This window comes from Tyto alba, unplaced genomic scaffold (assembly GCF_018691265.1).
Source record: "Tyto alba isolate M040663 unplaced genomic scaffold, T.alba_DEE_v4.0 Super-Scaffold_29, whole genome shotgun sequence".
NCBI classification, from domain to species: Eukaryota; Metazoa; Chordata; class Aves; order Strigiformes; family Tytonidae; genus Tyto; species Tyto alba.
The window spans coordinates 7,851,567-7,863,942 of record NW_024881303.1 but is presented as its reverse complement, the minus strand read 5'-3'; the positions used below and the strand labels follow the sequence as shown (position 1 = coordinate 7,863,942).

The window sequence follows — 12,376 nt, the reverse complement described above, 5'->3', positions numbered from 1 at the left end:
TTAACCTATGCAAAGCCTCAAACCAAACGGCATTTGGCCCAACCCACGGTCTGAAATGGTACTAACAGAGCCTGACTGGGATTGGAACTGGTCCCATCCTGGACCCAGTTGTGGGTCCCAGTTGCACAACTGTAACCAAGCAGCAAAAAAAGAGTTGGCGTTATTCTTTGCAGTGCTGGCGTGCCACAAGTGGGACTGAGCAAGGGCTACTGCAAACAATACCCAAATGTGCATGATTTGCTGCTGGAACCCACATACACTATTCTAAAAAAACAACTGACTGCTCCTCCTTTCCAGTGCTCTGGGCAAGAAAATGCCAGGGATGTTCTGCAAAGCACATCAGAAAGGAACCTTTCTGTATAACCAGACTGTCTCAGTGCTGACATCTCTCTGCTCTAGCTGTCCTGTTCCACCCCAGAAGAGGTCTTGCTCTGCCCCTGGCATATACAGGAGGACACTGGTCAAATGGTCATTTTGGCCAGGGAGGCTTCTGCAAAGAAGACTGGCTGGCTGATCCATGCCAACTCGTCTATGCCTTGATGTTTGAGCCAAGAGGGGAGCACTTTGGCAGTACGGAAGGGAAAAAATATAACCAAACTGCCCCCCTGAGTACAGAATAATGACAAATAAAAAGAGAGCTACTTATGGGAAATACCTTCCTGAGAACAGCCTTGAGATCTGGGAGCAGAGGCTGACGCAGGGAGGCAATGATGCTCCGATCCTGTCGCAAACAAAAACATGCATGTCTAGACAGGAAGGAAAAACTTCTGCTGTAGGATCATGGCAAGAATGATAAGATTTTTAGCGGCTGAGCTGAGTGGCACTAGATAGGTATCTCAAATAGATACAGTTTAAACACAGGTCCATAGCTAATACAGGGAAACAAAGAGGCTTGGGTGTAGCCAGCAGATATTGGTCTTTAAATAACAATGGCAAAAGCAACAGCTCCTTGCATTTACCTTCCAGAAAGTCTAGGAAGGTTTCACTTAATGCCTGTCCCTGTGTTATCAGTTTGATTCCAGCGGTAGGTCAGGCCCAGAGCAGCCCAGCAGAGGCGTCGCTCAGCAGCTGATGCCCAGCAGCCACGCAGGCACCTGAGGTGCAGACAAGGGGCCGTTCTGGGGCTGCTATAAACCAGTAATGTGAATTGACACCAGTGCAAAATCCAGCCCTTGTGCCTTGAAAGGAAAACCTGTTTTTCTATGTGCTTACACACACATCATAGGAAGACTCGACTCGCCTTGTAATCAGTACTACAGCCAGAAACTTCACTCCTTCCTGGAAGCTGCTGCACCTTGGACAATGTGCAGGGGGAAAGTGGAGGTACTCTTAATCCCAGTTGACAACTTGTTCCTAGTGGGTGGCAGTTATTTATTCAAGCAGAAAACTCAAGCTATCATCTCAGCCGTGGGGTTCAGATAAAGAGAATGAATGAATGAATGAATGAATGAATGAATGAATGCAGAGCTCACCGATAAATGATGCCTCTTTCATGGAGAAACATAAGGGCTGAAATAATTTCTGCAGCATAGAACCGGGCCCGATCTTCATCGAAGCGACGCGACTTCTGAATATGGAACATCAAGTCCCCGCCATTTACGAACTCCATCACAAAGAACAGGCGATCCTTCACACACGCAAACACAACAGATATGAACAGCATTAATCATATCCTCTGTCAGGACTGGAAAATTCTAAGTAAAACTATTATCTCCCAAACAAAAACAGATTAAGCAGAGACCTTGAGGTGGAAAAAAAAAAAAATCCTGACTTTTTCAGGAAAGATTAACTCAATACCAGGAAGATCTGTTAGTACCTCCTTGCCCTGCAACCCCCCCCAAAATTTTGCCCCCAGTAATGAAATGAATTCCTGTTCACATGTGGAGTAGTCATACCAGTAGGTGTGTGCTCATCACTAACCGTCTCCAGGAGGGTTTCCCAAACTGTCCTTAGCCCGAATCAGCAGAGGATGCTACCCCTGAGTGAGCACAAGAGAAATCTGTAAAAAGTCATTCACTCCATACTAAACACTGCAGCTCTCTGAGCAAAGATGCTCCAGAATATAAAGTGCATAACCAGACCACTCACAGACTGCAGCTTCACCTCAGCAGCACAAGGGCTGAGGAACAACCTTGAGGGTATACCAACACTATTTCTGGGGAATGTGTGTGGTTTTCCAGAATGAGATTTCGTGCCATGCATATGCACAGCAGCTGCCTTTTGGGCCCTCAGATTTCACCTTTCCTCTGATTAACCTGCAGAAACCTCTGGGTGATGAAGGAACTGATAAGGACAAAGTATAAAACAAAGTTTCTTCTGGGCAGAAAAGCAACTTGTTCAGTAAAGTTCAGTTCATTAACCACAGCTGCTTGTCTCTGAGGTTTCTTTTTTGCCTTTGTTCTGGTTTTTGCAAAAGTCTACAGATAGGGAAGCACTCGCTTAAGCTGCATGCTCAACAGTCTGGGTATGGGTTTAATGTGTGCAAAAGGGGTGCTCGCTTAATTGTGAGAGGAAGGACACGCAGTGATTTGTCATAAAACTAAACCTAGAACTGTTTCAGTCTGGTTCAAAAATTTCCCCTAGTAATTGTTTCAGGACATTTGGTATTGATTGCTTCAGCTTTACTCTGTATATCAGGAACAAGCAGACTGAAAAAGAGGCATACAATTCAGTTGAGACCAGTCAGCCTTTTAATGGTACTATTTGCACGTCTTTCTCCACAAGCCCCTTCCCAGGTCTGATGCTAATCATCTACAAGCTAGTTTTAAACCCTTTCTAAATTTAAGAGAATAAAAATTGTTATGCTCCACTTTCTGGCAGTCAGCCAGCTTTAAATGACTACTGGTATTAACATTTGAGATGCACAGAGCAAAAGAAAAGCAACCAGGAATCCTTTCATTCCACTCTGGACATGAGCAGGAAAGCAAATGGCTCATGACAGATGAGGACAGTTTACTTCTTGTCACTGTCCTGGGGTCTGCTCAACAGCTCCTTCTGGGCTCCTTCCAGAAGCTAAGACAGATATGTTCCCAGCAATCTCATAATACTGCTGCCTATAGCATCAAGGCCACGTGTTAAGTGCAATCTCTAGTCCATATAAGCAACAATACTTCACTGTTTCACTCTGCCTTTATTACAGGGCAGCTGAAAGACACCCAAGCTGGCTTGTCTGCGGCAGCAGTCTAAGCCAGAGCAGCACAAACTCTGCAAATCCACCAGCGACCTTGGCTCTTCAGCCCACATCAGATCTCTGATGCCACATCTTCACTGCAGTTGGTTAAACTGAGTCTAGCTATGCTGTGCCTACCTGTTCATCAGCCCTTCCGCCAGCTGCAGTGCAGATATCACCTCTGTCTTGCCAGTCGGGCCAGCTTTTACATCTCCTTGATATTCTTTTCTGCCTCCTTCCCTGCTGATCTCTCCACATGCCACATGCTTATCTAGCCCAGCTTGTCCAGGCATCTCTTCAAGCTCATACTTAAAAAAGAAATCCCTCTTGCCATATCTCCAACAGGAAGTAATTAATTTACCAGCAACCTGATGAGGGATGTGCGTGCGTGTATTTAAGTAATATATATGCTTGTATAAACATGCATACAGTTATGTGAACATGCATGTATTTTCTACTCTTTCCTTAAAGGTGAGCTTCAGGGAAACAAAGTTAACTCTTCCTATCTTTAAACATACACATGTTGGCAAAACTCCACAGTCCATCTCAGACTTATGGATGCACTTCTCTGTACTACGATGCTTAAAGGAAGACACTACTTCTTTCTCAAACGTCCAGGTGAGCACAGAAACAGCCAGTTCTAAAATTCACAGCACTGCTGGCATGGAATTAGCAACTTTTTGTTACAATCAGCTCTTGCCTTAGACTAACTGAAAACCTGAGCAAGTATCATTGCATGTGTTACATGGTGCTCACAAGTGTAACAGCTAACGCCTCACCTCCACCCACGGTCTCATTTCACAGGTCAAGCAGAAATATGGCTTACTTAAATGCTGAAGTTCTACCATTTACATCTAACAAAACTTTCAACTACTCAATGTTTATTTTTTTAAAAAAGAGGTTCAGCTATTTATCTGTCCAGTTTCCTAACACTTAGAAATCTCATGGGGTTGTTGAAGAAAAGATCAGGATGGGTATTACAGCTTGTTTATAATGCAGCATTTCTGCATTGGCCTGCTGCATACCTGGCAACAATTACTAGAAAGATCAGCACTAATGACCACCCTCCGGGGACAAGGATCTAAAAGCCAAGCAAGGTCTTCCATTTTTATTCTTAAGCAAGGCCATCAGCTGCAAAGGATCAACCATTCTCCCAGGAATCACTGAGAAGTTAAACAGTCGTATTTTATGAAAAAAGGCAATTTGCAGCAGGCAGAGTAAGAGTGAACAGATAGCTTAAAAACGGGACAGGGGAAAAAAAAAAATCTTAAAACAGTAGATATTTCAGATACTTTGCAAATTTGCCCTGATTTAGAGTTAGATGCCTCCTTTCTTGGGGACTACCAGTGGGAATTAGGAGAAGCTGAAAGCTGGAGTGTTTTTTTGGCAGGGCTTAATGCCAAAATCCTCACATTTCTATTTTACCATTTTGCATTGCTCAGAAGTCTCCCCTGATCTGCTATCTCCATCTGACGTCGGCAAAAGTAAGAAAGAGCATTTGAGTCAACAGGAAACAGTGACGCAAAAGTCTTTGCAGCAGCAGCAGCCACATGAGGAAATCACATTGCACCATTTGTCAACTGGGATTGAGATGAGTAAAGATGCAGAGCAATTGTTACTGTAAATTAAAGAAAAATTTGGAGGAAACAAATAAAGTCTGTGGGATCAGGTGGCTTCATTTGAAGGCTGCATTTCAGTGCAAGAGAACCGTTTGGGTTTTTTTGTTTGTTTGTTTTTGTTTGTTTGTTTGTTTTTTATGTGTTTAAATTTCAGTTCGCCATCTGTATTTGTTCACCTATTAGCAGGCCAGGGGCTGTTGAAAGAACACACTATGTCCTAAGGACAGTGTTTGATAGCAATTACATAAACCTACTTTATTTGTTTGTTGTCTTAGTGGGGTGTTGGTGGGGCTTGGAGAGAGTCCCTGGTTGCAAAAGCTACTGGGTGGGACAATCTATACACTGGTTACTTCCCCTCGCAAACAGGAGCACACACTGAAATCCAACTCAAACGTCACTTCAGCCCTTTGTCCTCACCAGCTCTACTAGAAAGCTGGTTTGAACCCCCATACCTTTCTTCTTGATCATCATAGGGGAAAAAAATCAATAATCCAGATTTTATTAAAAGAGCATCCTTTCCCTCCCCTTAACCATTACACTGGCCTTTTTCTGGCAACTTCCATCCTCCTCTAGTTAAGAAGAGTTGTAGGTGATGTCCATGTACAATCCACAAAAGATCAAAGACCTCTGAAGACAGCTACAGTGAGAGCCTTACCTCCGATCATAGCCTTTCATGCTAAGTAAATGGGACAGGGCAGCACCACTGCCCCAGTTCAGGCAAAATGGAGGGAGGAGATGGGGAAAGACAAGCGTTTCCTACGTGCAGACATGGAAGAAGGTAATAGCAAAGCTGCCTCCCTTATCTGCCACCCCACAAGAGCTGCTGTGCCAGGGCAGCGTGGAGGCCAGAGGGGACTTGACTCAAGACAGTCATCGCTAGAGGTCCAGGAGACCCACTGGAAAACACCCATGGGGCTTCTCCAGCCTCCAGGAATAGGACAAGCTCTGCACATCCCTGCCACAGCAGAGCTCTCCCAGACACTGCTTCTGCCCACTCCAATTCCTCTGCAGGACAAGGGGCTGAGCCATCCCACCAAGGACGCATCCCAGCAGTAATTTCACCCAAACAGCCTCTCTAGCTGGCAGCTGCCATATAAGGCAGCAGCTGGAGGATATGGAGATCTGGCTAAATGCTGTTTAGAGCAATGGTCCAATTTCCCCCTCCAAAAAAAAGGGGAAAAAAAAAAAAAAAAAAAAATCAGTCTGGCTCTGAAATTCTGCTAAGTTTGCATTTCATCTTTTTGGAAATAACTCATGCACGCAACTCCTTAGAAAATCAGCTTTAGGCTCAATCTGAGTTCACTGAAGCCAAAGGGTTTCCCCAAGAAAACAGTAATTTTTCACTGTTTTGGCAGTTTATGCTTTGCAGAGCAGAAGGCAGGCTTTCAAAATTATCCCCATACAGAGACAGCTGTGTCACTGCTTCCCAGAGAAAGTTTATTGTTTCCAAAAAGAGTAGCAGGGCTTAGGAAGCTTGCAAGCAAATTATTACAAGATAATTACAAGAGCTGGCAGGCTCCCTCGGTCTCAATGTTCCTGTTCTCCCTTTGTGGTCCACAACCCCCACACAAAGCAAACTGCCTCAGGTCTTGCTGGGAGTGTGCAAACAAACCAGTGCTGTCTCAGTACCAGGCTTCAGAAAGCCGCATGTCCCGCTCCCCCAGCAGCATGAGTGGCCATCCGTACCTGGGTCAAGTCACACCACAGCACAGGACCCGGAGGAAGGTTTGTTTCTCAATATTTATCTTCATAGGAGTAACACAACCATGAACCATGCTCAGACACTGCTCTACACCGAAATGCCTCCCCTCCATACCCGCCCTTTGACGAGGCAGTGCCGCATCCTCGGGAGCTGCCTGCTGCCCCAGCTAAGAGGCTGTTCAGGGGGGTTACGTGTGGTAGTGTTTCAAAACCGGAGAGGATCACAGGTGTCATAAGAAAGGGCTCACCGAGAGGGAATTGCTGAAACAACCTTTGCACACACACACGTGTGCACAAGAGCTGAAGCAGATGCAATTAGCTCAGCCCCAAATTTCCAGGCAGTGTCAAAGCCGCACTTACCTGACTGCGGTGGAGCAAGACACTGACTTAGGCTAGGTGAAGATTTGGTCCTTTGATTTCAAATCAGAGTGACTACAGCAAGCAGGGGAGAAGAAACACCTCCACAGCATGCTTGCTCAGTTGGAATTACAGGTGTTAATGACGCTCCCTGAGCACGGCCGCAGCCACCACCGCCACGGCACCGGCCACCGCGCCGCTCGCCGCCGCAGCCCAGGGCTCCCAGGCGGAGGCAGAAAGGCAGCAGGTTTTACAGCCATCTGCTAGCTGATTTTTGGCGCTCTGTTAGCCGTTCCACCTCTCTGCTTCCGTGACTGCAGAAGTAGATGCCAGCCTCAGGAACCACTTCTGCTTAGAAGAAACCAAGCGACGGCAAGGGACCGTGCCACAGGTGGCACACACGGCCCTGGGGCTGCGGAGACGGGGGGAGACCACTGCGCATGGTGTCACATCTCAAAGGCTGAGAAAGGGAAGGTTTATTTCTTCTGCTGGTTTTGGGGTGTTGTTTAGCCAGAAAGAGGTGCAGTGAGTATTAAGCAAACTCAGAAAGTGCACGCAGCAGCTCCTCCAGGCTGGGCAGCTGGTGAGCACGATTCTGAGAAGCACAGGTCACTTCCCCTCACACCAGGCTCATTTTTAGCTCCTTTAACAAAGAGCCACCGGTGTCACCGTCACACCTACGGGAACGGGGCAGTTATCACCAGCTACCACTGACAACCCCGCTCTCCTATCTGACGCTGATGACTGTGGGCACAACGCAGGCTTTCCTACGCCGGGGCAGCGAGGCACGTAAACATCGCCTAGAGAACAACAAATTGGCTCTTGCCATTTGCATAAATAAACTCTGCGGGGTCCCTCGGGGTGAAGGCTGCCTGCCACGCGCATGTGTGCACAGCACGGTATCAACGCTGAGTTCCTTCCAGAAGAGCTGAAAAACGACAGCCACGACCCAGAGTGAGCTGATGGGGAGTTGTGGGTTCCCACCTGCCCCAGGGTGGGGGAAAAAAAAAAAAAAAAAAAAAAAAAAAAAAAAAATCACGAATCTAAATACACCTTCCAAATTTCTGCCCCTGTTTTCTTAACCACATGGCTGAAATTTCAAGCTCACAGGCCAGACAGTTTTTATAACACACAAATTCAATCGTTTCTCTGGACCAATGCAACCTCTGGGATATGTGAGTGAACCATACATGTATCCTTCCTCCTCATTCCCTCCCCTCAAGATGGTCTAATTCACAGCACCATCGTGTGATTAGCTCATCTTATGACCAGAAACTTTTACTCAACATACATGCCAAAGGATGATATTTATCACTCTTTCATTTGTAACTGTTCCACTGGAAACAAAACAAAAACCCCAACTAGGGAAAAAAAAAAAAAAAAAATCTCATGTACTGGGTCAACCAATTAAATCACGTACCAAAAATGTTTGTGTAATCCCAATTAAAAAAAAAAAAAATAAAAGCCAGCTTGGCCACCATTAAAATAAAATATCCAAACAATACAAAACAAATTGAAAGAAGAAATAAAATTAAATCCTCACCACCAGACCTTTGAAAATTATTGCACAGAAAACTACATAAACATTCCTTCCCACCTGAAAGATCAAAAAACAAAGGGCTGGCTGAACTTAGAGAGGAATAAATTGAGGAATAAGGAACTAAAATATATCAAACTATAGACATCACCTGTTAATCAAAGATTTATAGGACATCTGCACCCCTCAGCTGGCTGCTGGTATCATGGTGTCTCAGAGGAAAGTAGCTCTGTAAAGATCATGCTCTTCTTACAGCCCTCAGTTCAGAAGAAAAGCTACTGGAATTATTGTTTCCTGTTTGGAGTGACCAACTTGAGACAGCTCTGGACTGTTTTTAAAAATACTGAAGTCTGCAATATTTGCTGCCCTCAGACTATGCTGGGGAAGGCTAGAGACCTCTCCAAGCTCTGTCAAAGATCTTCAGGAAAATTAAGAGTGCCAAAACACTTATCAAAACAGCTTGTTATGAGGGCTTTGTGGATCCATCCTCTCACCTTAAACATCACTTGGAAAGCAGTACAGATTCAAAGAGACTGAAACCTAAAGCGGCACTGGGTCACACCTCAGGTGGTTGGTTACCTCTCCTCTGAGCTATGATTGTCTTTTTTTTTTTTTTTTTTTTTTTTTTTTTTACCCCTACTCCTCCTCAAAACTGACTGGCACCTGCTTGCTCAGGCTGTTTGTGACTGGGTTCACCTTTGACCCCTCTTTATGCAACAACTTCCTCAATTTTAAGTCCAAAGAAAAATATTAGTTTCACATACTGTGGCTAACCATAAGCAACAGCATCTCCTTCAGCTACCCTTGCACTAAGCTTGATAATTTTGTCTAACAGGTACAATCTCTCTCATAAGCCACTGCAGATGGAGACAGGCATTTTCTCAGCTTCATAAAAATGCAAGTATCCGAAGTCCCTCAACAACAAGGGGGAAAGTTACACTCAGAGACTACAACATGATGATGACAGCTAACCCTTCTGTTCATATTTTCACTTCAGCTCATACCACCTCAGTGTGCAGCCTAAGTGTGGACACTCAGTGTTCACAGATAAAATCAGAAATGTCAGTCTGATCTTGTTTCTTCTGTAAGCAAAACCACTCCGTCTACAAAAAAAGCCCCCAACCCCACATGTTCCTGCAACGAAGAGACCACCGCAAGGTGTGCACACGAGAGAAAAGCCGAGCCTTTCAGGCTGAACTTTGGAGGCCTCACACATCTGGTTTACCAGCAACTTGAGCCAGCATGACAGCAGAGATGTCATGGGGCTTTGGTGGATGTGAACACTGTAAAACCACAGAAAAACACAGTTTTGACCAGTCAGCCTTTGTTTGGTGCTAGACAGGACCAGGAGCCAGAGAAAGGTAGAAACCAACTGCCCTTCTCATGGTTGCAAAGCCAACACGAGGGCGTCGCAGCACACACACCTGCATAAGCCACGCCAGAAAGTGAAGGTGGAGAGAGGAAATTTCCCTATACCTCCCTGCCCAACAGACCCCCAAAAAAACTAAATTGCTGCCTCAGGGCCCCAGCTAAAGCACAACTCAAGCTCCTTCAAGCCTGACTTTGGAAAGACTTTGCAGCAAGACCTCAGCAGGGCACCTGTGTTTATGGCCAGAAGCATGCTAGACTGTACCAACGTTTTTGGAAAATGCCAGGCCGAGAAACAGGATGTCCCCATCAACATTTTGGCTTGATTTTGCCTGGTAGCAACAAAACTGAAGTGTGTGCTGGTCTTCCAGCACAGTGGCTTGGGGCTGGCAATGCTTTCAACGCACAAGAACAGGGGAAGAAGTCTCAGTGCTTGCAGAAAAGCATCCAAGAATTGCATTCGTCTGTCAGATGTATGTATGCATGGAGTTGTGCCTCCCCAACATGCCAGAGAGGGAAGTCTCGGGGTTTAGAGCTTGGTTGATGATCAAAGCTGTCCTCTCTGCTCCCAAAGGGCTCCCCCTCAGCGCCTTTCAAAGAGAACATCAGAGAGGCTTCGCTGCTTCCTTACCGCCCACCAGCACACTCCAAGGCCTGTGTCAGGACACTTGCTCATCCAACCAGAGCCCCGGGATGGCTGCCAGTGCCTTTCCAGCCTTCCTCACCTCCTCCGTGACAGGCTCTGCCCCAGGGCTGCCCTGTGCTCTACCCATTTGGTGACAGCGGAGTGGCTGGTGGACAACCAGGCTCATGCCGGAGATCCCCTGGAGGGATCATGACTGAGGGACTCCTCTGGACATACAAGGGCACCTAGACTTCTCCTTTGGCATCTGGGGACTAAGGGGTGGGGTAAGCAGCCAGCCACCTGCCACTGCTCAGTCCCACCACTGTGGCTGGTGGGCACACCCTTGAAAATTATACCCTCGTCAAAGGCTCCAGGTTAGCTCTAACACTTCTAGGAGGTGAAATACAGGCTCATCTCTCTAAACATCTGGGTGATCCATGATAAGATGCCCACACTGACCCTGGGAGAACTGCTTGAGTGCCCCAATAGCCAGCAGAGACATGGAGAAACCTTCCCCTTCCATGTTGAGAGCGTGACATCAGCCCGCAGCTTGTAAAGGGAGCGGAATGCTGCGTGCCAGTCAGCAGGCTGCCCTCATAAAACGGGAGCAGTTCAATGATTATGCTGCCCTGGAGTCCCTGGGCCAGTCCCTACCAGCTTCAACAGCACCCCTGCTAGCTATTATCTTGGAAGGACGCTCATTATAGAAAATCATGCCCCTCTGCCAACTTCTCGTGTCTCACTATTTTTGGAACAACATGGGCAGGCTCTGTGCCTCAGCAACTGTCAGCAGAGCCACACGGAAAGCAAATCCATATAACGATCAGGTTAGCAAGGACAGTGCTGGAAACAGCATCGCCTGGGGGACGGTCCCCTGGAAGCACCCTGCAGTCATGAGAAAAGGATAAGGGTAATAAACATAAAACCCAGAAGCTATTTGACACTGTTTGCATGGGAAGCTGATCTCCCCCAGCCCTTTTCATTCTCATGCATACGAGTGGAGACAAAAGAATTTAAAAGTAAACCACCTGTGCAGGAAGGATGGTTCCTAAACCCCAAAGAAGACAGGACCTATTTACTGCAAACCCATTTTAATTAAAACATTCCAGGATCCCCATTCCCCAGGATTAAATTACTGACTTAGCTATTTATACATATAGCCTCTTTCAACCATTCTAGGACAGTATTGCTGAGGTGTTGGATCACACCGGTGTCAGGTAAACGGAAGCAAGCATTTTTTGGTGCTTGTGACCCCTAACGTGGGATCCACGATTATCCGCAGGTCAGCCCCAGCACCTGTCAGCAACTCACAGATTACTGGAGTGGGAGCATAATCCTCTCTGACACTAAAGGATGAGTCTAAGGCCCTAGAAAAAGCAGAGGTAAATGGCTTAGGCAAGGTGGAAAGTTCCCAAGGCAAGGCTTTCAATTAAAAAAAAAAAAAAAAAAAAAAAAAATCAGAGATGTGGTGAACAAGCAAGACCTCACACAGATGCCGCTGGAGCAGGACTTAAACTGTCCCCCCTGCAAGGGAGCAGCAGGACTCCTTCCTTGCCGTTCAAAGGAAAGGAATCTGGAGGTACAAGTTTAAAACTGCCCAGCCTAGCGCAGGGCACGCAGAGGGCCATGCCGAGCCTCTGCCAGCCTGCAGTGCAGCTAATATTTCCTCCTTAGGCTCTGAAAACTGTGACCCATACACCAGGCAGAGACAACATTTGCAGCTCCTACCACCTAGTGGCTGCAAGTATTTATCTGTGACGGTGCAAGGAGGCTGTTTGGAGGTCAGGCAGATCAGCTCACCTTGGGGAAATAAAGCAGCCCTCACTAGCGGGTATCACTTATGCTGCAGCTGAGACTAAGTTAGGACCACACTGAGGACAGAGGCAGCACAAGAGAACAGAAAACCATCAGCAGCTAATGTAAGTACAGAAAAACCTCAGCTAGCTCTAAAACAGGCAAGCAAATGTAGCAGCAATATAGATGAACTCAGGTGATGCACT

The 12,376-nt window shown here is 46.4% G+C and overlaps 1 protein-coding gene across 1 annotated transcript in view; it reads right to left on the bottom strand.

Moving 5' to 3' along the window:
* The window catches only part of PRKCH (protein kinase C eta), a 119,128-nt gene that overhangs the window by 44,791 nt on the left and 61,961 nt on the right, over positions 1-12,376 (bottom strand). The window contains exon 10 of the mRNA XM_032996389.2: positions 1,473-1,627. Coding sequence (XP_032852280.1) covers positions 1,473-1,627 — 155 coding nt within the window. The remainder of the gene's footprint in view (positions 1-1,472; positions 1,628-12,376) is intronic.